The 22704-nt window shown below is 45.7% G+C and overlaps 1 protein-coding gene and 1 pseudogene across 2 annotated transcripts in view; one reads left to right on the top strand and one right to left on the bottom strand.

Annotated features, from left to right (window-relative positions):
• Positions 1 to 529: 529 nt before the first annotated feature.
• The window catches only part of LOC129014548 (cholesterol side-chain cleavage enzyme, mitochondrial), a 29813-nt gene continuing 7638 nt past the window's right edge, over positions 530 to 22704 (top strand). Inside the window, exons 1-2 of one of the 2 annotated variants that reach the window (XM_054452038.2) lie at positions 530 to 929; positions 20094 to 20249. In XM_054452038.2, coding sequence (XP_054308013.1) covers positions 661 to 929; positions 20094 to 20249 — 425 coding nt within the window. In that variant the 5' untranslated portion in view covers positions 530 to 660. The remainder of the gene's footprint in view (positions 930 to 20093; positions 20250 to 22704) is intronic. The other variant, XM_054452039.1, reaches the window with a different exon arrangement.
• On the bottom strand, positions 6021 to 6647 carry LOC129014550 (peptidyl-prolyl cis-trans isomerase A-like; annotated as a pseudogene).

Genomic DNA, 22704 nt, shown 5'->3' with positions numbered 1-22704 from the left:
GCTACTCGGGAGGCTGAGACAGGAGAATCACTTGAACCCGGGAGGCAGAGGTTGCAGTGAGCCGAGATCGCGCCACTGCACTCCAGCCTGGGCAACAAGAGTGAAACTCTCTCAAAATAAAATAAAATAAAATAGCCTAAGGATGCATTTCTCAGAACTTATCCCTGTTGTTCAATGATGTGTGTCTATACAGTGGGGCCATAACTAAGATGTATGTCGCCCAAGCTGGCAAGATGGCTCTGACCTTCTCTTGGGCCCCTTATTTCCCCCAAACACAGGTTGTCTGCAGTCTTGACCAATGGCTGCCAGGGCATGGACTCCACTGCAGGGGCCAGCGGGAGGCCCCAGCTCAGGCAAAGGCACAGGCAGATATTTCAGGAGTCTTCTAGGGCTGGCACTGAGGGCAGAGACAGAGGGGTCTCCCTGTCCTTTGGAGAACCTCACGCTGCAGAAATTCCAGACTGAATCTTCATACCGAGTAGGGGAGGAGCTGTCTGTGGGGTGGAGCCTGCAGCAGGAGGAAGGACGTGAACGTTTTATCAGCTTCTGGTATGGCCTTGAGCTGGTAGTTATAATCTTGGCTCTGGTGGCTCAGGGCTACAGTCATCCTGGCAGTCCCCGCTGAAGTGGAGCAGGTACAGTCACAGCTGTGGGGACAGCATGCTGGCCAAGGGTCTTTCCCCACGCTCAGTCCTGGTCAAAGGCTGCCAGACCTTTCTGAGTGCCCCCAGGGAGGGGCTGGGGCGTCTCAGGGTGCCCACTGGCGAGAGAGCTGGCATCTCCACTCGCAGTCCTCGCCCCTTCAATGAGATCCCCTCTCCTGGTGACAATGGCTGGCTAAACCTGTACCATTTCTGGAGGGAGACGGGCACACACAAAGTCCACCTTCACCATGTCCAGAATTTCCAGAAGTATGGCCCGATTTACAGGTAAGCCTGGCAGAGGGTGGGAGCCGAAGGGACAGGGAGGAGGAGGGGCCCGGGTAGCCCTGCTGTGCTCCCCACTCCCCCAACAGGCTGTTCTCCAGTTCCAAACTCCTGTCTAACTTCTTTTTTTTTGGTAATACAATACAGAAATATATCAGGGATATTTCAAAATTCAACATTTGAATCTGTGAATGTCTTAAGTACTCTAAACCAGACATCTGCTTTTGAAACAATTGGTGGCAAGACCACCAGCCATCTGTAAGGAAGCTCTTTAATGGGTCCAAACCCCAGGTCTGGCCGGCCATGGTGGCTCACACCCATAATCCCAGCACTTTGGGAGGCCGAGGTGGGCGGATCACTTGAGATCAAGAGTTCGAGACCATCCCGGCCAACATGGTGAAACCCCGTCTCTACTAAAAATACAAAAATTAGCTAGGTGTGGTGGCAGGCGCCTGTAATCCCAGCTACTCGGGAGGCTGAAGCAGGAGAATGGCTTGAACCGGGGAGGCAGAGGTTGCAGTGAACCGAGATTACGCCATTGCAATCCGGCCTGGGCGACAGAGTGAGATTCTGTCTCAAACGAAACAAAACAACCTCCTCGGTCTGAGGAGGGGCGACTGGTGAGGCTAAGTTTTGAATTCCTGGCCCTGTAGCTGTCAGACCAGGCAGCGAGTTTTAAAAATTGGGGGAGGGCCGGGTGCGGTGGCTCACGCTTGTAATCCCAGCACTTTGGGAGGCTGAGGCAGGCGGATCACTTGAGGACAGGAGTTCGAGATCAACCTGGCCAACATGGTGAAACCCTGCATCTACTACAAAAATAAATAAATAAATAAATAAATAAATATAAAAAAAATTAGCCGGGCATGGTGGCGGGGGTCTGTAATCCCAGCTACTCAGGAGGCTGAGGCAGGACAACCGCTTGAACCCAGGAGGTGGAGGTTGCAGTGAGCCGAGATCATGTCACTGCACTCCAGCCCTGGGCAACAAAAGTGAAACTCCGTCTCAAAATAAAAATAAAAATAAAAAAAATTGGGGAGGGCGATTTGAAGTTCAGAGCACAGAGTGAAAAGGTCGCAGCGTGGTCGTTTGGCGCTAGCGACAGCCCCAGCATTCCTCCCAGCGCACGCCGCCGCCGGGGCCGCGCTATTCCGAAATTGGGTCCGCCCTCGCGTCGCCCCGGGCCTGCTCCTACGCTCTTCGCTGGTCCCTCACCTCCGCCTCCCCCCGACGCAGCCCGAGCCCATCCGCCCCCCAGGTCGACCCGCGTTGACCTCAGGGCGAGGTCTAGGCGCTCGGCCCCACCGCAGGTTCCTAGGTCCCCGTCACTCTGCCGCCAAGTTCCCCAACACGGACTCCGTGCGCTTTGAGGTGTTACGGGGGCGCTGGAGCACTGGCTCCGCTGGCCCTGCCAGGAGGCGGGGGCGAAGCAGGGAGCGACCCGGGATGCGTTCCTCTGGCCGGCCTGCGCCCCTGCAGCATCCACTCCTCGCCTCTGCTGGCCTCGGCCCTCCCTCACTGCGTTCACCTGAGCCCACCCGAGCCGACAGTGGCGCTCTAAGGTGACGCCCGCGCGGCCGGACCTCTCCTGTCCAACTTCTGATCTTACTTCTTCCAGGCCTGGATGGTGGTGGGTAAAAGGGAAAGTATTCTAGTTACCAGGCCTGAGGCCTCAACCTTCCCCAGATCCCACTCCCTTTGAAACTCTCGGAGAGAGGCTGTCAGAGAACAAGCCCTACTAAATGCCTCCCTACATCCGTTACCCTCCTCACACCTTGCAAGCGAAGTTTGTTGTCCCCACGGTCAGAGGAGGAGACTGAGGCTCAGAGAGGTGACCCAGCTAGATTCCTGTCCTGCTGGGGTGCTGATCTCACCCTTGGCCCTGAGGCTCTGAGTCTGTCCCTTCCCTTTCCCAAGAATCGGGCTCGCCTCCTGCTAGGCGGAAAGGCCTTTTTTTTTTTGTCTTTGGGCCTCTGAGCCCCCAGGGCTTGTGGCTTTTTCCTGGGAAAACTGCTAAAGCTGTTTCTACGGTGGGCAGCCTTTCAGCCACACCTGGGTTCTTTGCTAAGAGTCCGGTTGAGAGGGAAGGGAGGTGGCGTGGGGGTGGTTGGGGGCTGGGAGGGGAGACCAGGAGGGACAGTACGTTTTCCTTTAAGTGAAAGGTCCTTACAACTCAGAGCATTCCAATGGGTCAGTCACGAAGCATTCCAATGTGTTGGCCGGCTTGATGACTGGGCTGGGGGTGGGTGGGAGGGCAGGCTAATTTGTGTTGGGGCTTCAGCTGCTCCCTCCCTCCCTCTCTCACAACTCCTTTAAAGTCCAAACTGCCCCTTTTGATAGCTGGTTGGTGGCAGGGAGCTCCCCCTACCCCGCACCCCACCCTATTCAAGGTTGGGTGCTGGGCTTGGGAGGTTGCTCCCCGCTGGGTCTCTCCTTCCTCCCCCTCTCTCCTAGGCCTATTGGTGCTTCTGTCCCGTGCTCACTTCACATAGATCTCTAGTTATCCTTGCTTCCTCCTCTCTTCCCTTTTCACCACTTCATAGACCCTCAGTAGCAACTCCTTATTTTATTAAGCCCCTTTGTTACCAGTGGAGGGTGTCCAGGTTCTTGGCGTCTTGAACAAAGAATTGGACAAAGTAAGGAAGGAATGAAGGGATTTATTGAAAATGAATGTACATGCCACAGTGTGGGAGCAGGCGGGGCGTAGGGGCTCAAAGGCCGCGTTACAGAATTGTGGGGCGTTTACCCCCTAGAGGTTTCCATTGGTTACTTCAGATACACCTTATGTAAATGGAGAGGATGAAGTATTCAAGTTACATAGTCATACACCCTATGGAGAGGATATTTCCTGTTATAGCTGAAGTGTGAATCGATCTTATGTTCCCTGCCTCCAGACCCTATTTTCCTGCCTCATTTGCCCCTTCAAGAGATGTGATCCCCATAAATCTTTATGGGAGGCAGAGGGACCGATGGTCTTTTTTCTGTAACTGCTTCATGCCGGCTTGGGGCGTAGTCCCTACCTATTGGGGATCACGGAACTCTCACCCTGCTCTATCTAGTGGAGGAAGGGTAGCTTCTTGATGTCCAGGGGTGGTGTCTTCACTTGGAACTGGCTGGAACCTTTGTTACATGATCATCTGAAGCTTGATGGTCTCTAGGTGAGAGGAAATGAATTTGGTTAAAAGATTTAATGGAAACTTTAGGGGGTGGATACCTATACTGTCAGAAATGTTTGTTAGAGAGATTTGCAGAAGAAAAATCAAAACCTAGTCTTTTCTAGAATCTGTGTGTTTCCTTAAAGTCTTGGCATGAGTGGTCCCATTTTGGTTTTGTTTGGTTTGTGGGGGCCTAGTGCATAAGTTCAGTCCAAAACAACGGCCTCCCAGAATTTTGTTGAAAAAATTCCCTTTTTGATCAGGTTTTCACTTAGGTGGGAGTGTGACCAAAACCTAGGGCCTCAGTGCCACTCTCAGTTATCATCATTTTGGGTTTCTGGTCTCAGCATGTCATTTATAGGTTATGGTGCCCTCATGGTTGCATATTTCTTTGAGCTCCTGTTATTCCAGTTGAAGAGAGACCATATGACATTCTAGAAATGGCTCATGCAAGCATTTAAAACCTTTGAGAGCATACAGCGCATCAGGGAGACCATTATTATGGCTATTGGGAGGATAATACCAAGAATTTGGGATTATACTCCTTACCCAAGGTCCCCATAAACCAAACCTCCTAAAATCAAATGGATCAAAGAATGAGCTAGATACAGAATTTACTCACGGCCGGGTGAGGTGGCTCACTTGAGGTCAGGAGTTCAAGACAAGCCTGGCCAACGTGGTGAAACCCCATCTCTACTAAAATACAAAAATTAGCTGGGTGTGGTTGTGTGCACCTGTAATCCCAGCTACTTGGGAAGCCGAGGCAGAAGAATTGCTTGAACTTGGGAGTCAGAGGTTGCAGTGAGCCGAGATCACGCCACTTCAGCCTGGGCGACAGAGCGAGACTTGACTAATCAATTTCTTCATCAATCTCCTACCACTGAATTTCTATAATCTTCATTTGATGTATTTCTGTATAGGCCACAAGTGCCAGCAGCTGCACAGATACTTCTCTGTTTAGCCAATTCTATTATAACTTTCACAAGAGAATTTAGAGTCTGTAGCCTTTAGAGTAGAATTTGCTATAGAACCTATCATGAGGGATACATTTCTAATCATTGCTGCTTTTACTTTAAACCATGGAAAAAGGACCTAACAAATGATGCCCTTTTAGAAGAGTGAAGGACTTCTGGCAATGTTCTCTTTAACCCACTATGTGGGTTATGTGGAGTGAATCAATTTTTTGTTTTTGATTGATTATGAGCTAACACATCTACCATTAAAGTTTCTTACATACATTGGGCCTTTATCCATGTATAAGGCTGGCTGCAAACGCCTTCACAAATAAAAGTGTTCCCCATAAGTGCACATAACAGACCCCTTTTCCACTTCTATTGTTCATAGAAGGCATAAGCAAGAAAAAATATTCAAAGGTAAGAGTTTCATGATAGTAGAAGTCTTAATCTGTGAACTTGGGAAAAGATGTTCACATCAATGATGCCATCTTCTTCTTGGGAGAAATTTTCCTGGTCAGTTTTACCTTAAGTGTTCCAGTGGGTGCACAGCTCCAAGAGCATGGAGGGACCCTTCTCAGTTGTGAGATTATGAACCCAAAGTTCAAGGTCCTGAAGTTTTGTTATAGTGTAGATGGCAAGGACAGTCTTTCTCTGATGTTTCCAGCAGATTCAAACCATAAAAAACTTTTTTTTTAATCTGGTGAAAATACACTGTAGCGTAATAATCTACTGTTATAACATCAGCCCTCTTGCATGGGAAAGCTTTTCTACAACCAGAAAACATGCATGGAAAATAACAATGGAGTGAAATCCCTTTATAAAATGTTTAAATGGCTGACCAGATGACCAAATGTACCTGAAGCTTTAATTGTTTTCCCAGGAATATGGGATCAAGCACTGGTTATAAACAATTTTTTGTTGTTGTTATTTAGTTTTTATTTCATAATCATAAACTTTAACTCAACTTTGCAATCCAGCTAGGCATGGAAGGGAACTGCAGCGAGAGCACAAAGATTCTAGGATACTGCGAGCAAATGGGGTGGAGGGTGCTGTCCTGAGCTACAGAAGGAATGGTCTGGTGGTTAAGATAAAACACAAGTCAAACTTATTAGAGTCGTCCACAGTCAGCAATGGTGATCTTCTTCCTGGTCTTGCCATTCCTGGACCCAAAGCGCTCCATGGCCTCCACAATATTCATACCTTCTTTCACCTTGCCAAAGACCACATGCTTGCCATCCACCACTCAGTCTTGGCAGTGCAGATGAAAAACTGGGAACCATTTGTATTGAATCCAGCATTTGCCATGGACAAGATGCCAGGACCTGTATGCTTTAGGATGAAGTTCTCATCATCAAATTTCTCCCCATAGATGGACTTGCCACCAGTGCCATTATGGCATGTGAAGTCACCACCCTGACACATAAACTCTGGAATAATTCTGTGAAAGCAGGAACCCTTATAACCAAATCCTTTCTCTCCAGTGCTCAAAGCATGAAAGTTTTCTGCTGTTTTTGGAATCTTGTCCGCAAACAGCTCGAAGGAGACATGGCCCAAGGGCTCGCCATGACAGCGATGTCAAAGAACACGGTGGGGTTGACCATGGCTGATAGTAGAGGGCTCCTGGCGGCAGTGATGGCATCTGCAAAGTGACAGGTTATAAACTATTTTAAACAATTTCAGTATTCGCTGGTTTAACACGAAAATCTTTTCTTGATATGTAATTAACTTTTTGTTGTTGTTTTATGTGGGTTAGTAGCTTTATACAAGAAAATTTGGTCATTTTTTGTGGTTTACAATAACTTAACATAATTATAATTGTGACTGGTAACATATACTTAGACATTAGAATTTTAGAAATTCCATACAATTTTGGAATATATTATTCACAAAAATATAACCTAAAGAAGATTGAACATCATTTTGGCAATCCCATGTACCTTAATATGTCAAATAATCCTGTTTACCTCTTTTCTGGATGTTTTCAGGGGCCCTTTGATTCATCTAGAAAGCCAGGCATTAGGAAAGACAATTTTGAAATTGAAGTTTGATTTTGGAATTCCAGATTACCGTAAACTATTTATTTTGCCAAAATGATGACTCAGAAATTTTAAAGAAGCAAAAACCTTTTATAACCTTCCACACACACACACACACACAAAACCCAACACTTTCTACTGTTCTTATACACCTTGCATGTAAAACTGTTTCTAGTAGTCTTAATTGCATGTTATAATGATGAATTTGTTTTTTTTGAGACAAAGTTTCACTCTTGTTGCCCAGGCTGGAGTGCAATGGGATGATCTCGGCTCACTGCAACCTCTGCCTCCTGAGTTCAAATGATTCTCCTGCCTCAGCCTCCCCAGTAGCTGGGATTACAGGCATTCACCACCATACCCAGCTAATTTTGTATTTTTACTAGAGATGGGGTTTTACCATGTTGGTCAGGCTGGTCTTGAACTCCTGACCTTAGGTGATCCACCTGCCTTGGCCTCCCAAAATGCTGGGATTACAGGTGCGAGCCACTGCAACTGGCCTATAATGGTGAATTTTAACATAAAACCTGGTAAGTTAGGCCAGGCGCAGTGGCTCACACTTTTAATCTCAGCATTTTGGGAGGCTGAGGTGGGTGGATCATGAGGTCAGGAGTTCAAGACCAGCCTGGCCACGATGGTGAAACCCCATCTCTACTAAAAATAATAAAAGTTAACCAGGTGTGGTGGTGGACGTCTGTAATTCCAGCTACTCAGGAGGCTGGGGCAGAGAATTGCTTGAATCTGGGAGATGGAGATTGTGGGTGAGCCGAGATTGCGCCACTGCACTCCAGCCTTGGGGACAGAGCTGCACTCCAGCCTGGGGGACAGAGCGAGACTCTGTCAAAACAAAAACAAAAACGAAAAAAACTGGTAAGTTCTGATAAAGTTTCTGATAAGGTTTGACTACTTCCAGCACAGCTAGGGGCATGGCCAACTCCACATGTCCCCAGGCTTTACCTAGCTGGAAAGCAGGCAAGTTAAACAATTTTCAAAAGCCAAAGAAGCAGCTTATGACATTAAAGGATTTAGCAAACCTAGTATTTGAACATAATGTACACCACATGTTTACATTTTGAAGACAACTATTTTCCCAATAATCTTGAAAACTCTTTATTTCCCAAATATTGCTAAAGTCACATGAACCAAAAGGCGTTACACTTTCCACTTTTCTGACAAAATATTTGACTTAAGCTCTTATTATTATTAAACCAATTAATTAAAAATTTTACAGAGGAGATATACAGTGACTTTTACTTTATATTTAACCAGTTTGCACAGAGGGAAAGAGCTCAGAGACTGACTCATAAGAAATTCTTATCCTTTCACTGGCATGCCAGATTTCTGGGTTCTCTCTTTCATGCGTGTCCCTGTGAAGAGACCACCGAACAGGCTTTGTGTGAACAATAAAGCTTTTTAATCACCTGGGTGCAGGTGGGCTGAGTCCGTAAAGAGAGTCAGCGAAGGGAGACGGGGTGGGGCCATTTTATAGGATTTGGGTAGGTCGTGGAAAATTACAGTCAAAGGGGTTGTTCTTTGGTAGGCAGGGGTGGGGGACGCAAGGTGCTCAGTGGGGGAGCTTTTGAGCCAGGATGAGCCAGGAGAAGGAATTTCACAAGGTAATGTCATCAGTTAAGGCAGGAACAGGCCATTTTCACTTCTTTTGTGATTCTTCAGTTACTTCACGCCATCTGGATGTATACGTGCAGGTCACAGGGGACATGATGGCTTAGCTTGGGCTCAAAGGCCTGACATTCCTGTCTTCTTATATTAGTAAGAAAAATAACATAAAATAGTTTGAAGTGTAGGGGCAGCAAAAATTTTGGGGGTGGTAGGGAGAGATAATTGGCAATGTTTCTCAGGGCTGCTTCAAGCAGGATTAGGGGCAGTGTGGGAACCTAGAGTGGGAGAGATTAAGCTGAAGGAAGATTTTGTGGTAAGGGGTGATATTGTGGGGTGGTTAAAAGGAACATTTGTCATATAGAATGATTGGTGATGGCCTGGATGCAGTTTTGTATGAATTGAAAAACTAAACAGAAGACACAAGGTCTGAATAAGAGAAGGAGAAAAACAGGTATTAAGGGACTAAGAATTGGGAGGAGCCAGGACATCCAATTAGAGAGTGCCCAAGGGGATTCAGTGTAATTACTTGTTTGGTTGGTGAGTTTTTGGGCTCTATTGTTGACAGAGTCCTTTCTTTAAGTTGGAGGCTGAGTTTGGTGAGGTGTGTTTTTAAAAGACCATTAGTCTGTTTTACCTTTCCTGAAGATTGAGGACGGTAAGGGATATGAAAGTTTCACTGAATACCAAGAGCCTGAGAAATGGCTTGGGTGATTTGACTAGTAAAGGCTGGTCTGTTATCAGACTGTATAGAGGTAGGAAGGCCAAACCGAGGAATTATGTCTGACAGAAGGGAAGAAATGATCGTGGTGGCCTTTTCAGACCCTACGGGAAAGGTCTCTACCCATCCTGTGAATGTGTCTACCTAGACCAAGAGGTATTTTAGTTTCCTGACTTGGGGCATGTAAGTAAAGTCAATTTGCCAGTCCTGGGCAGAGAGGCAAATCCCTGAGCTTGATGTGTAGAGAAGGGAGGGGTCCTGAGGAGTAGCAGAATAGCAGATGGAACCCTGAGAAGTGATTTCCTTGCAGATAGATTTCCATGATGGAAAGGAAATGAGAAGTTCTAAGAGGCAGGCTAGTGGCTTGTAACCTACATGGAAGAGGTTATGAAATGACGACAGAATAGAATGGGCCTGTGAGGCTAGAAGGAGATATTTTCCTTGGTCTAAGAACCATTTGCCTTGTGTGGGAAGAGATTGATAAGTGGAAGTTTTAGTGGGGGAGTGGGTGGGAGGGACCGATGAGAAGGAGAAAAACTGGCCATGAGGGACAGAAGTTGGAATGCTAGCTGCTTTTTAGCTACCTTATCAGCATAAGCATTGCCCAGAGCAATGGGATCTGATGCCTTTTGATGGCCCTTGCAGTGAATGACTCCAGCTTCCTTTGGAAGTAAAGTGGCCTTGAGAAGAGTTTTTATTAAAGAGGCATTAAGATGGAGGACCCTTGTGTAGTGAGGAAACCTCTTTCAGCCCATACAACAGCATGGTGGTGCAGGATATGGAAGGCATATTTAGAGTCAGTATAAATATTGACGTGTAATTCATTTGCAAGAGTTAGGGCTCGAGTTAAGGCAATGAGTTTGGCTTGCTGAGAGGTAGTGGAGCGGGGCAGAAAGTATATGCATCAGGTGTGAGGAAGAAAGTAGATTTTGGAAGTTATGAGAACTGTAGAGAGTGAGTTGAGCACGGTTTGTGATTTTGAGGGCCTCTAAAAGTATTAAAGCAGCGACAGCCGCCGCACACAGACATGAGGGCTAGGCTAAAATAGTAGGGTCAAGTTGTTTGGACAGAAAGGCTGCCGGGCGCAGTCCTGGCTCTTGTGTAAGAATTCTGACCACACAGCCGTGCACTTCGGCTGTGTGTAATGAAAAAGGGTTGGATGAGTTAGAGAGAGTTAGTGTGGGAGCAGCTTCTAGGGCTGTTTTTAAGGAACAGAAAGAGGAGTGGTGAAATAATTTAGGATCTGTGGGGTCAGCTAAGTTTGCATTTTTAAGTTTATATAATGGTTTAGTCAGGATGGTAAAACTAGGTATCCGAAGGTGGAGTATCTAACCATGCCTAGGAAGGAACGGCATTATTGCTTTGTAGAAGGGGTTAGGATTTGCGAGATTAGCTGGACATGATCAGCAGGGAGAGCATGTGTGTTTTCATGAGGAATTATGTTGAGATAGGTAATGGATGAGGAAGAAATTGGGATTCACTGAAGTAATGGGGCCTGTCCATGAAGCCTTGCAGCAGTACAGCCCAGGTAATTTGCTGAGCCTGATGGGTGTCAGGGTCAGTCCAAATGAAAGCAAAGAGAGGCTGGGATGAAGGGTGCAAAGGAATAGTAGAGAAAGCATGTTTGAGATCCAGAACAGAGTAATGGGTTGTGGAGGGAGGTATGGAGGATAGGAGAGTATATGGGTTTGGCACCATGGGGTGGATAGGCAAAACAATTTGGTTGATAAGGCACAGATCCTGCACTAACCTGTAAGACCTGTCTGGTTTTTGAACAGGTAAAATGGGGGAATTGTAAGGAGAGATTATAGGCTTTAAAAGACCATGCTCTAACAGGCAAGTGATAACAGGCTTTAATCTTTTTAAAGCATGCTGTGGGATGGGATATTAGCATTGAACAGGGTAAGGATGATTAGGTTTTAATGGGATGGTAAGAGGTGCATCATCAGTCACCAAGGAGGGAGTAGAGGCATCCCATATATGTGGATTAAGGTGGGGAGATACAAGGGGAGAATTTGAAGGAGGCTTTAAACTGGCGAAAAGGGTGGCAATAAGGTGTGGCTATAGCCCAGGAATAGTCAGGGAAGCAGATAATTTAGTTAAAATGTCTCGACCTAATAAGGGAACTGGGAAGGTGGGGATAACTAAAAAGGAGTGCATAAAAGAATATTGTCCAAGTTGGCACCAGAGTTGGGGAGTTTTAAGAGGTTTAGAAGCCTGGCTGTCAATACCCACAACAGTTATGGAGGCAAAGGAAATAGGCCCTTGAAAAGAAGGTAATGTGGAGTTGGTAGCCTCCATATTGATTAAGAAGGGGACAGACTTACCCTCCACTGTAAGAGTTACCTAAAGCATCTGTGATGGTCCAGGAAGCTTCCAAGGTGATTGGGCAGCATCAGTCTTCAGCCGCTAAGCGGAGAAGATCTGGGAAGGAGTCAGTCAGATAGCCTTGGGCCAGAGTTCCAGGGGCTCTGGGAGTGGCTGCTGGGTGAGTTGGACAGTCCAATTTCCAGTGGGGTCCTGCACAGATGGGACATGGCTTAGGAGGAATCCCAGGCTGCGGGCAATACTTGGCCCAGTGACCAGATTTCCAGCACTTGAAGCAAGATCCTGGGGCAGGCGGTCCTAGAGGAATGCCTGGCCGCTGCGGTTCAGGCATTTTGAAGTTCTTGTATGCTGGAGATGCAGCTTGGTTTTGTCTCACAGCAGAGGCAAGTAATTGTAACTCAGAAATGTGTTGCTGTCTGGCTGCCTCCTCTCTATTATTGTACACCTTGAAGGCAAGGTTGATTAATTCCCATTGCGAGGTTTGAGGGCTGGATTCTAATTTTTGAAGATTTTTTCTAATGTCAGGGGCTGACTGGGTGATAAAATGCATATTGAGAATAAGACAGCCTTCTGACCCTTCAGGGTCTAGGGCTGTAAAGCGTCTCAGGGTTGCTGCCAAATGAGCCACGGACTGGGCTGGGTTTTTATATTTGAGGAAAAAGAGCCTAAACACTAACTGATTTGGGAGAGGTCGGATAAAGAAAAAGGAGCATTAACCTTGACTATGCCTTTAGCTCCAGCCACCTTTTTAAGAGGAAATTATTGGGCAGATGGGGGAGGGCTAGTTGCAGAACGAAACTGTAAGCTGGACTGGGTTTGGGGAGAGGAGGTGATAGAAGGATTATAGGGTGGAGGAGCAGAAGCTGAGGAAGAATTGGAGCCTGATTCAGCCTGGCTGGGGAGTGACCTGAGGAGCAGTCTGGGGATGAGGGGAGAGGTCAGATGGGTCGGTAGAAAAGGAAGATTGGAAAGACTCAACAACACTTGGGGTTGGGACTGAAGGGACAGGTGGGAGGGAAAAGAAGATTTGGGATGAATTGCATTGGGAACAGAGACTAGGGAGGGACCAAAGAATGCCTGGATGTCAGGTACCTCAGACCATTGGCCCATTTTACGACAAGAATTATCTAGATCTTGTAGGATGGAGAAATCAAAAGTGCCATTTTCTGGCTATTTGGAACTATTGTCAAGTTTGTATTGGGGTTAAGTGGCATTGCAGAAGAAAATAAGGTGTTTAGGTTTTAGGTCAGGTGTGAGTTGAAGAGGTTTTAAGTTCTTGAGAACACAGGCTAAGGGAGAAGAGAGAGGAATGGAGGGTGGAAATTTGCCCATAGTGAAAGAGGCAAGCCCAGAGAAAAGAGAGGGTAGAGACATGGAGAGAAGGTGTGGGGGGTGCCTGCCCCCCAGGAAAATGGAGAGAAAAGGGAGGGTAGAGACACAGAGAGAAGGGGGGTGCTTGCCCTCCAAATTAGTGGTGCTTGCCACTAAGGGTGAAGGATCAAGGCAGGTGTCCAGGCATCCCCGCAGTGATTAAACACCAAGGGAAGACTGTCTTCCCGAGTCTGTGACCGGCGCCGGAGTTTTGGGTTCACGGATAAACGCGTCTCCTCTGTCTCTGCCAGAAAAGGAAAGGAACTGAAATTAAGAGAAGGGAGAGATTGAAAGATGGCACCAAGATTGAAAGGAGAAAGAGGTTGAGAGATAGTGAGAGAGGTTGGAGAAGAGAGTGAAAAGAGGCCGCTTACCGGATTTAAAATTGGTGAGATGTTCCTTGGGCTGGTTGGTCTGAGGACCTGAGGTCATAGGTGGATCTTCCTCATGGAGCAAAGAGCAGGAGGACAGGGGATTGATCTCCCAAGGGAGGTCCCCCGACCCGAGTCATGGCACCAAATTTCACATGTGTCCGTGGGAAGAGACCGCCAAACAGGCTTTGTGTGAGCAATAAAGCTTTTTAATCACCTGGATGCAGGCAGGCTGAATCCAAAAAGAGTCAGCAAAGGGAGATAGGGGTGGGGCTGTTTTATAGAATTTGGGTAGGCAATGGAAAATTACAGTCAAAGGGGGTTGTTTTTTGGCTGGCAGGGGTGGGGTCACAAGGAGCTCAGTGGGGGAGCTTTTGTGCCAGGATGAGCCAGGAGAAGGAATTTCACAAGGTAATGTTATCAGTTAAGGCAGGAACAGGCCATTTTCACTTCTTTTGTGATTCTTCAGTTATTTCAGGCCATCTGGATGTATACGTGCAGGTCACAGGGGATATGATGGCTTAGCTTGGGCTCAGAGGCCTGACATTCTCTCCCTGAGTGGCCCCAGGGACCCTGCTTGACTGTGTGCAAACAAACACATTGCAATGAATTAAGAATATTCATAAATAGTTCACAAATTTTGGAGAAACTAGGCAGAGAGAGAAATATGACTAAAATTCTATTTGTGAGAGTATACTCAACACACTTAAAGTATCAGGAAGCCTAAAATCCAAAAAGTTAGTTTAAGGATAAAAAAGCTAGTATGCTCCATTAATTCCTGCAGGCCCAACAAAGGTAGCTTGGGAATTCCAGAAAAATGGAATGAATGATGACTTGCTAGAAATGCATAGGAACACAGAACTAAATGAAAACCTTCCACTAGGAACTAAGAAAAATCATGGTTTTTATATACATGCATACACAAGCAAAGTCAGAGGAGAACAAATGGCAAACAAATGAAAACTAGAAGCAAAAACAAATAAGCAGGAAACCAACCCTAAATTTTCCTATTCAATTTACCCTGGAGGCTACAGTGTTACACAGGGCCCCCAAAAACCCACATAATGAATATTTTATTCCTGATACACAATTCAGTATCCTTAAGTTCACTAATATTATCATACATCCTGTGCAATTAACAAATTCACTTTAGGCATATGATCAATAAGTACTCCAGCACTATCCATGCAAAACAGTAAACATAGTGTGAAGCAATGCAAGCATGTATGTGGAATTTGGTTCCACACTAAATCCAGCTTCATGCTTAACTATATTAAAAAAAGAGTTGCCAAACTGCCAATGCATTTTTACAATACTTCTTACTTTAATCAAGACTAAGAGCTTTAACTATAAAAATGTTAATTAGCCAAATGTTTCCAATTCTTTATCAGATTTTAAAGAATATTTTATTATTTAAACTGTTCCTCATCCTTCTCCCCTACTTAATGGTTCCTTACTACATTGTTTCATAAATAACCTTTTCAAAACTGTAACTTGAACTAACTTTTAGATAACTTCTGAATTAGACACAATTATTCTTTCCTTTTTTTACTAATAACCCTTTCAGGCACATTTTGTATACAGAATTACGTGTTAACTAGAAACCTTATCCTTAGTAATGTAAAATTTTAGTGAAACCCTAAGAAGCAAGAAATCCTGAAATATCAGATATGGGCATTTATAGATAAGAACAATTCCACAATTTTAGAAACATATTTCCCCATATCACAACCCTTTCTTACTTGGAAATGACCCAGATATTAAATGAGTGCCAAAAGTAACTTTAAGGTTTTAATTTACACAAAAAGTTTACCTAAAGCATTTATCCCATTCGCTGTACTCAATTTTTACTTTTAACAAGGGAGACATGAGACACTAATTAACATATGTAAAATGAACATTGGTTTGGTCCTGAAAGGTGGGACCACTCAAGGCAAGGAGTGGGCTTGGAGGCTTTCAGATCACAGGTGAGAGACAGATGTTTGCATTCTTTTGAGTTTCTGATTAGCCTTTCCAAAGGACCCAATCAGATATGCATTTATCTCAGTGAGACTTTGAATAGAAGGGGAGGCAGGCTTGCCCCAAGCAGCTCCCAGGTTGAATTCACTGACATTTAAAAATATCTAGTGGTGGCTCACGCCTGTAATCCCAGTGCTTTGGGAGGCTGAGGCAGGCAGATCACGAGGTCAAGAGTTTGAGACCAGCCTGGCCAATATGGTGAAACTTTGTCTCTATTAAAAAATTTAAAAATTAGCTGGGCGTGGTGGCACGTGCCTGTGGTCCCAGCTACTTAGGAGGCTGAGGCAGGAGAATTGTTTGAACCCAGAAGACGGAGGTTGCAGTGAGCCGAGATCGCACCACTGCACTCTAGCCTGGGTGACAGAGTGAGACTCCGTCTCAAAACAAACAAACAAACAAAAAATAGCAAAGGCAAACATAAAATTCAAACAAAATGTATACTGGTAATACTGAAGGCATTTCTATTTTTATTCCACCAATAATTTTAAAGCTAGCTTGTTTAGTAAAGTTATACTTTAAGCCACGTGAACTTGAAAATTGTTTAGACTTATTTACTTAATTTATGAGTGCTCATTTACTTATAAGGCAATTTGGTAGACACAACATATAACAATGTGTACATACAAATAAACACATCTAGACATGTATACACACACATAAACGAAGATTCAATAGCTTGGAACCTTACCCATGAGATAGCAATACAAGCTTGCCAGTTTTTGCCCCAATAGATAATCCAGTGAAGGCTGTGAACCAAAATTTTGGCTAAAGCAGTCTCCATGGCAGTTTGATTTTTAAAGACCAAACCTCCCAAGACTTCAAAGGAGGGTGTCACATGTTAACCAGGCCCCCTGCTTAGAGCTGCAGCACAAAAGCCTGGATACATGCAACTCTATTCCACTTTCCAATTCAACAGTAAACTTCAGATACCAAACAATGTTGGGGCCAAACAGCATTGCAACTGTGGAGAGAAAATTCTAAGGAGGGCTAGACCTCAGAACCTCTGCCAAGAGCATCCTCTTTGGAGTGGCTGGGGTCCGCAGGACCCACAGAGCTTCCTCCTGTGGGGTCCAATCTTAGGGTCCCAGATGTCTCTGGCTTTAGGTGGGCATCACATGCAGGTTTTCCCCTCCGGAGCATCCTATGAGCTTTATAAGAGTAGCCATGAACTGTAATGTGAACTGGATGCCGTGTGGGCTTTTTTTGTCCTTAGCTAGTTGAGTACTATAAGGGAAGAATTTAGCATAAGAAAAGAAGGTTTAAGCCCCCAGAAACATGTACGAGTTTGCTCCGAGCAGCACCGCATGTAGGGATCAGGAACCACAGGCAAAAAAGATTTTTAAAAAAAGTCCCTCCCGCTTTGGGGCAGTGCAATTATTCCCTTTCATTCCTAGACCTTCAGGCAGTACTGGTGACCCCAGCCTCAATTTCCAAGGAGCTACTAGGAAACAGCCACTGAAAGACTGAAATAGAAAGAGACGAAAAAAAGAAAAAAAACATAAAAAAGACCCAGGTCCCTTAAGCAAACCGGGCGGTGGCAGTCAGGCTGCTTCTCCACATGGAAACCCCTTAGTTTCACTGGCCATGGTCAGAAACCTGCAGTTGTCTCCGTGTTTAGGTGGGGCCCAGCAAGTGTCCCAAGTTGGAACAGAAAAGAGAAAGAGGGAGCCCCTGTATGGAGCAGAAAGGAAAGGGAGAAAAACGAATCCCAAACTTTGGGCTTACCTCTTCCTCCTGGCTGGCTGGCCAAAATATATGTTACTGGTGGAGGGTGTCCAGGTTCTTGGCGTCTTGAACAAAGAATTCGACAAAATGCACAAACAAAGCAAGGAAGGGATGAAGGAATTTATTGAACATGAAAATGCACACCACGGTGTGGGAGGGGCCTGAGTGTGGGAGCTCAAGGGCCCCGTTAACAGAATTTTTGGGAGTTTAAATACCCCTTAGAGCATTCCATTGCTTAATTCAATATGCCTTATGTAAATGGAGAGGATGAAGTAAAGTTACAAAGTCATTTACAGCATACGTCCTATGGAGAGGATATTTCCTGTCACAGCTCAAGTGTGAATTGGCCTTATGTTCCCTGCCTCCAGACCCTAATTACCTTTCTGTTTTCTGAGTCACTTCCATCTGAATCTTGCAACATATTCCTGTAGTTACAGATGGGGAAACCGAGGCCCAGTGAGAAGAAGGGTCTTGTCAATGTCACACAACTCATGAGAGCAAAGCCACGGTGGGAACTGGAATTGTCTGACTTCCAGATCTGTGTGTCATTATATTTGAACTTATAGCTAATAAACAATAAACTTGTGAATAAATGTGAGGAATTTAAGATACAACTTTTGTGGGTTTTTTTCCTAACACAAAGGCTGTTCTTGTTTTATATAGAGCAATTTAGATAATACAGAGAAACACAAATGAAAAATTGAAGTCAGATACAATCAATTCCAATTGATTTAACATTTAAGTATCATGAAGTATGTGAATATACTGTATATGCTGCTTATGTTGTCTCAAAACAATATATCAAGGACTTCTTTCCTTTTCTCTAATATAAGATTATTTTATATTTTAAGAGAAAGTGCTGTTCAGTGGTCCTCAGACTTTTCTGGGGAAAGATCTCATTTAGTTTATTTATGTCTTCTTCCTTTTTCTTGATCTATCTTATTAATATTTATTTTTTTTGAAGCAGGGTCTTGCTATGTCTCCCAGGGCGGAGTGCAGTGGTGCCATCATAGCTCACTGTAGCCTTGAATTCCTGGGCGCAAATGATCTTCTCTCTCCCTCCTCAGCCTCCCAAAGTACTGGGATTACAGGTGTGAGCCACTGTGCCCGGCCTGTAATATAATTTTAAAAGGCAGCATAGTAGTTTACAGTATGGATTTTTTTTTTTTTTTGCTGGTTCTTTAAAATGAACATACAACCTACTCTTGACTTTTTTTGCTGTTAAACATGAGGCTGTAACGGACATCCTCATCCATCAAGCATTGTTGCTGATGTCAGATCACTGCCTTGGGCTAGATTCCCAGAAGTGGAATTGATCATAATAGTAGTTCAAGGGCTTGGCTGAACTGGGTTAGGGGTATGGAGCTAGTTAGTGCAAAGACACATGGTAGCTGGAAAAACACTGAGGGGATTTTCTGGGAGGCCACAGAACAAGTGAAGGCCTGAAACTCGTCAAGGTAGGCCCAGGCTTTCTGGCTCAGTGGTTAAAGCAGCACTATGAGAGGAGAGAGAGAGAGAATGTGCACACACATGAGCACACTTGGCACACTTGGCTTGTATCTCCATGTTTTTATGACATTTTGCCTAAAAGTATATCTTAAATTAATTTTCTTACACAAAAGGCAGAGGCAAGCAAGAAGTGGAATTTTCTGTTGTTTTTTAGTAGTTGTATTTTTATTTCTTATTTTTTGCTTAAACAACAGAATTAATTTTCTGGCAGTTCTGGAAACTAGAAGTCAGAGATCAACATTTTGGCTGAGTTGCTTGCTTTCTTCTGAGGCCTCTCTCCTTGGAGTTAGATGCCATCTTTTCCCCGTGTGTTGACATGGTCTTTCCTCTTTGTGTATCTGTGTCCTCATCTCTTCATGTAAGAACACCGGTCATATGTAACAGTTGCATTTGGCTAGGCACAGTGGCTCACACCTGCTATCCCAGCAATTTGGGAGGCTGAGGTGGGAGGATCTCTTGAGCTCAGAAGTTTGAGACCAGCCTGGGCAATATGGCAAAACCTCATCTCTACAAAAAACACAAAAATTAGCAAGGCATGTTGGTGCCTATAGTGCCAGATACTTGGCCGGGCTGAGGTGAGAGGATCGCTTGAGCCTGGGAGGTCAGGGCTGCAGTGAGCCGTGATCACACCACTGCTCTCCAGCCTGGGTAACAGAGACCCTATCTCAAAACAACAATAACAACAAAAACCCAGTTGTATTTAATAGAGACTGTCTGCAAAGTGATTTGCAAGCCCGTCTCTCCTGCCTGTATGTTGCGGCTTGATGTTTCACCGAAGTTTTATTTTAATAGAGACAAAGTGTGTTGCTGGGTGGCCTCTGACTCTTAGGGGCAGGGTGGCCACTCCCAGAATTTCAGCTGTAGAGTCTGACAGGGATTTGGCCTGGAATATGTGGTACCTTGCAAGCTACAGTGAGTCACTCTAGCAGTGACATGAAAGTGTGCCATGATTCTGAGCTCCATGGACGGGTGAGAAGCTGGGGCTGCTGTGGTTGTGGACACAGGAAGAATGCGCGAGAAGCGGAGGACTTGCTGGTCCATGGAAGGCTGGGGGGTGGCTTTGGGCTGGCCCTGGGGATGTGCTGGGGATAGCAGCAACAGTGATCATAAAGCTGTCACTTGTAGAATGTTTAACAAAGGTCACATCCACATACTTCCTATCATATTGTCCTTCAGCAACGCTGCGAGACAGGTACTGTATTTGTCTCCATTTTACAGAAGAGGAAACTGAGACTCAGAGGGGTTAAGGGCCTCGACTCAGGTCCCACAGTCAGCAAGTTGTGGAACTGTGAGGCAGCTGTGCTGAGCCTGTATCCATAGCTCTCCTCGGATCCTTCCATCAGCCCCTCTCCCCCACCCCTCCAGGGAGAAGCTCGGCAACGTGGAGTCGGTTTATGTCATCGACCCTGAAGATGTGGCCCTTCTCTTTAAGTCCGAGGGCCCCAACCCAGAACGATTCCTCATCCCGCCCTGGGTCGCCTATCATCAGTATTACCAGAGACCCATAGGAGTCCTGTTGAAGTGAGTCCTGGGCCATCTCCCAGGGACTGGAGGGAGGTGGTGGGGAGCTGTGGAGAGGGCAGAGGCTGGGGGTGAGGGGCTGAGGCCAGGCTTGCTCTGTGCCTCCTAGCAGGGCCTCTAGGTGAATCCCCATCATTTTCCTGCCTCCCTAAAACAAATGATGGTGATGAAGGTGGTGATGATGATGATGATGATGATGATGAATTGCTCTGCCAGCCTTCAGGGAAGTGGTCATGCTGAAGATCCTAATGAATAATTAAAGATCTGGCAAAGTTCTCACTGATTGGTTTGCTCACTGAGTCCCACCTTACTGAGCATCCTCGATGAATCAGGACTTGTGCCAGGAACTGGAGATACAGTGACAAATAGAGCAGAGAGACCTGCCACCGTGAGTCCCATACAGGCTAAAGGGGCAGTGAGACATTTGTCCTACATGGGGACAGATCAGTGTATTTAAGTGTAGTGGATACTGTTTTCTACCAAATTGTTCATAAATTTTTTTTATTTTGAGATGGGATCTCATTGTGTCATCCAGGCTGGAGTGCAGTGGTTTGATCATGGCTCACAGCAGCCTCTGCCTCCCTGGCACAGGTGATCCTCCCACCTCAGCCTCCCAAGTAGCTGGGATTACAGGTGCGTGTCACCACACCCAGCCAATTTTTACATTTTTAGTATAGATGAGATTTCGCCATGTTGCCCAGGCTGGTCTCAAACTCCTGGGCTCAAGCAATCTTCCCGCTTCAGCCTCCCAAAGTGCTAGGATTCTAGGCATGAGCCACCACACCCACCCCATCAAAAATGTAAAATGCGGGGCAGGGCGCAATGGTTCATGCCTGTAATCCCAGCACTTTGGGAGGCCAAGGCGGACAGATTGCTTGAGCTCAGGAGTTCAAGACCACCGTGGGCAACACAGTGAGACCCCGTCTCTACAAAACATAAAAAATAAAAAATTAGCCGATGTGGTGGCACATGCCTGTGTTCCCAGCTACTTGGGAGGCTGAGGCCAGAGAACTACTTGAGCCTAGGAAGCAGAGGTTGCCGTGAGGAGAGAGCGCACCACTGCACTCCAGGCTGGGTGACAGAGCTGGATCCTGTCTCAAAAAAAAAAAAAAAAAAAAGAAAAGGTAAAACGTAACCATATCAAGTGTGGATGAAGCTACAGAGCAACTGGGGCTCTCATCTGTTACTGGTGGGAGTGTAAACTGGAGCCACTACTTTGGAAAATGGTTGGACATTTTCTCCTGAAATGGAATATTTGCATACCTGTGACATAGCAGTTTGATTTCAGGGATATACTCCAAAGAGTATCCCTGCTTTGGGGGAGGTGTAGTAGAGTGTTTGCAGTGGTACCGTTCATGGTATTAAAAACCAGAAAGCTACTGAAATGCCCAATAGGATTGTAAGTGAGTGAATTGTGGTACACACCAGTCAAAATGAAGGGACTCAGTCTCCCACAGCAATACAGGTGATACTTGGAATGGTACAACTAAGTGAAAAAAGCAAGTCTGACAAAGCATGACAGCTTTTCTTTCTCTTTTTTTTTTTTTTTTTCTTTTTTTGGAGGTGGAGTCTTGCTCTGCCACCCAGGCTGGAGTGCAATGGCGCGATCTTGGCTCACTCCAACCTCCACCTCCCGGGTTCAAGTGATTCTCTTGCCTCAGGCTCCCGAGTAGCTGGAATTATAGACGCCCGCCACCATGCCCAGCTAATTTTTGTATTTTCAGTAGAGATGGGGTTTCACCATGTTGGCCAGGCTGGTCTCGAACTCCTGACCTCAGGTGATCCACCTGCCTGGGCCTCCCAAAGTGCTGGGATTACAGGCGTGAGCCACCACGCCCGACTGACAGCTTTTTAAAAGAAGTTAAACACAAGTATATATTTTGTAATAGTACCTTTTGGGAATAAATGGAGATCAGATAAAATTAGACACAAATGAGAACAAGGGATTCTGGTGGGTGGTCTCCTTAGAAAGGAACGAAGGATGTGGAAGGACCAGGAGGGCAAATGTAAGTTACTGTCAAGTTCCTAGTTTCTATGGTGGGTGGTAAGTTTATGATAATATTCTTATCAACGAAAACACCCCCAAGTCACAAAGAGGACTTTGCATGGATTGATGAATTTCAAGAGTGTGCATGAATTAAGGTTTATTATGACCAGCCCAGTTCGGGGCACCTGAGGTACCCCGACAGAAGTGAGTAATGGGATGTGTTGGGGGTGCAGAGGAGGAGAGGCTGGTCAATTTTGTTTGTGCAAGAGTCAGAAAATGTTATATAGAGAGGCCCTGGAGTGTCAAAGGTGGAAGTGGGGGTGGCATGGAAGGCATGCCTGCAGCTGAGGCAAAGACTGGAGAGACTGAAAGTTATGCAAAGCGTTCTAAGAATATCAGTTCCTGGTCCTCAGCAGAGGGAGTGGAGGGGAGTTGAAGTTTTGTTCCCCTTCACTCTCTTTTTTCCTT

This window comes from Pongo pygmaeus, chromosome 16 (genome assembly GCF_028885625.2).
Source record: "Pongo pygmaeus isolate AG05252 chromosome 16, NHGRI_mPonPyg2-v2.0_pri, whole genome shotgun sequence".
NCBI classification, from domain to species: domain Eukaryota; kingdom Metazoa; phylum Chordata; class Mammalia; order Primates; family Hominidae; genus Pongo; species Pongo pygmaeus.
The sequence above is the reverse complement of the archived record's forward strand: the minus strand, read 5'-3'. Positions and strand labels throughout refer to the sequence as shown.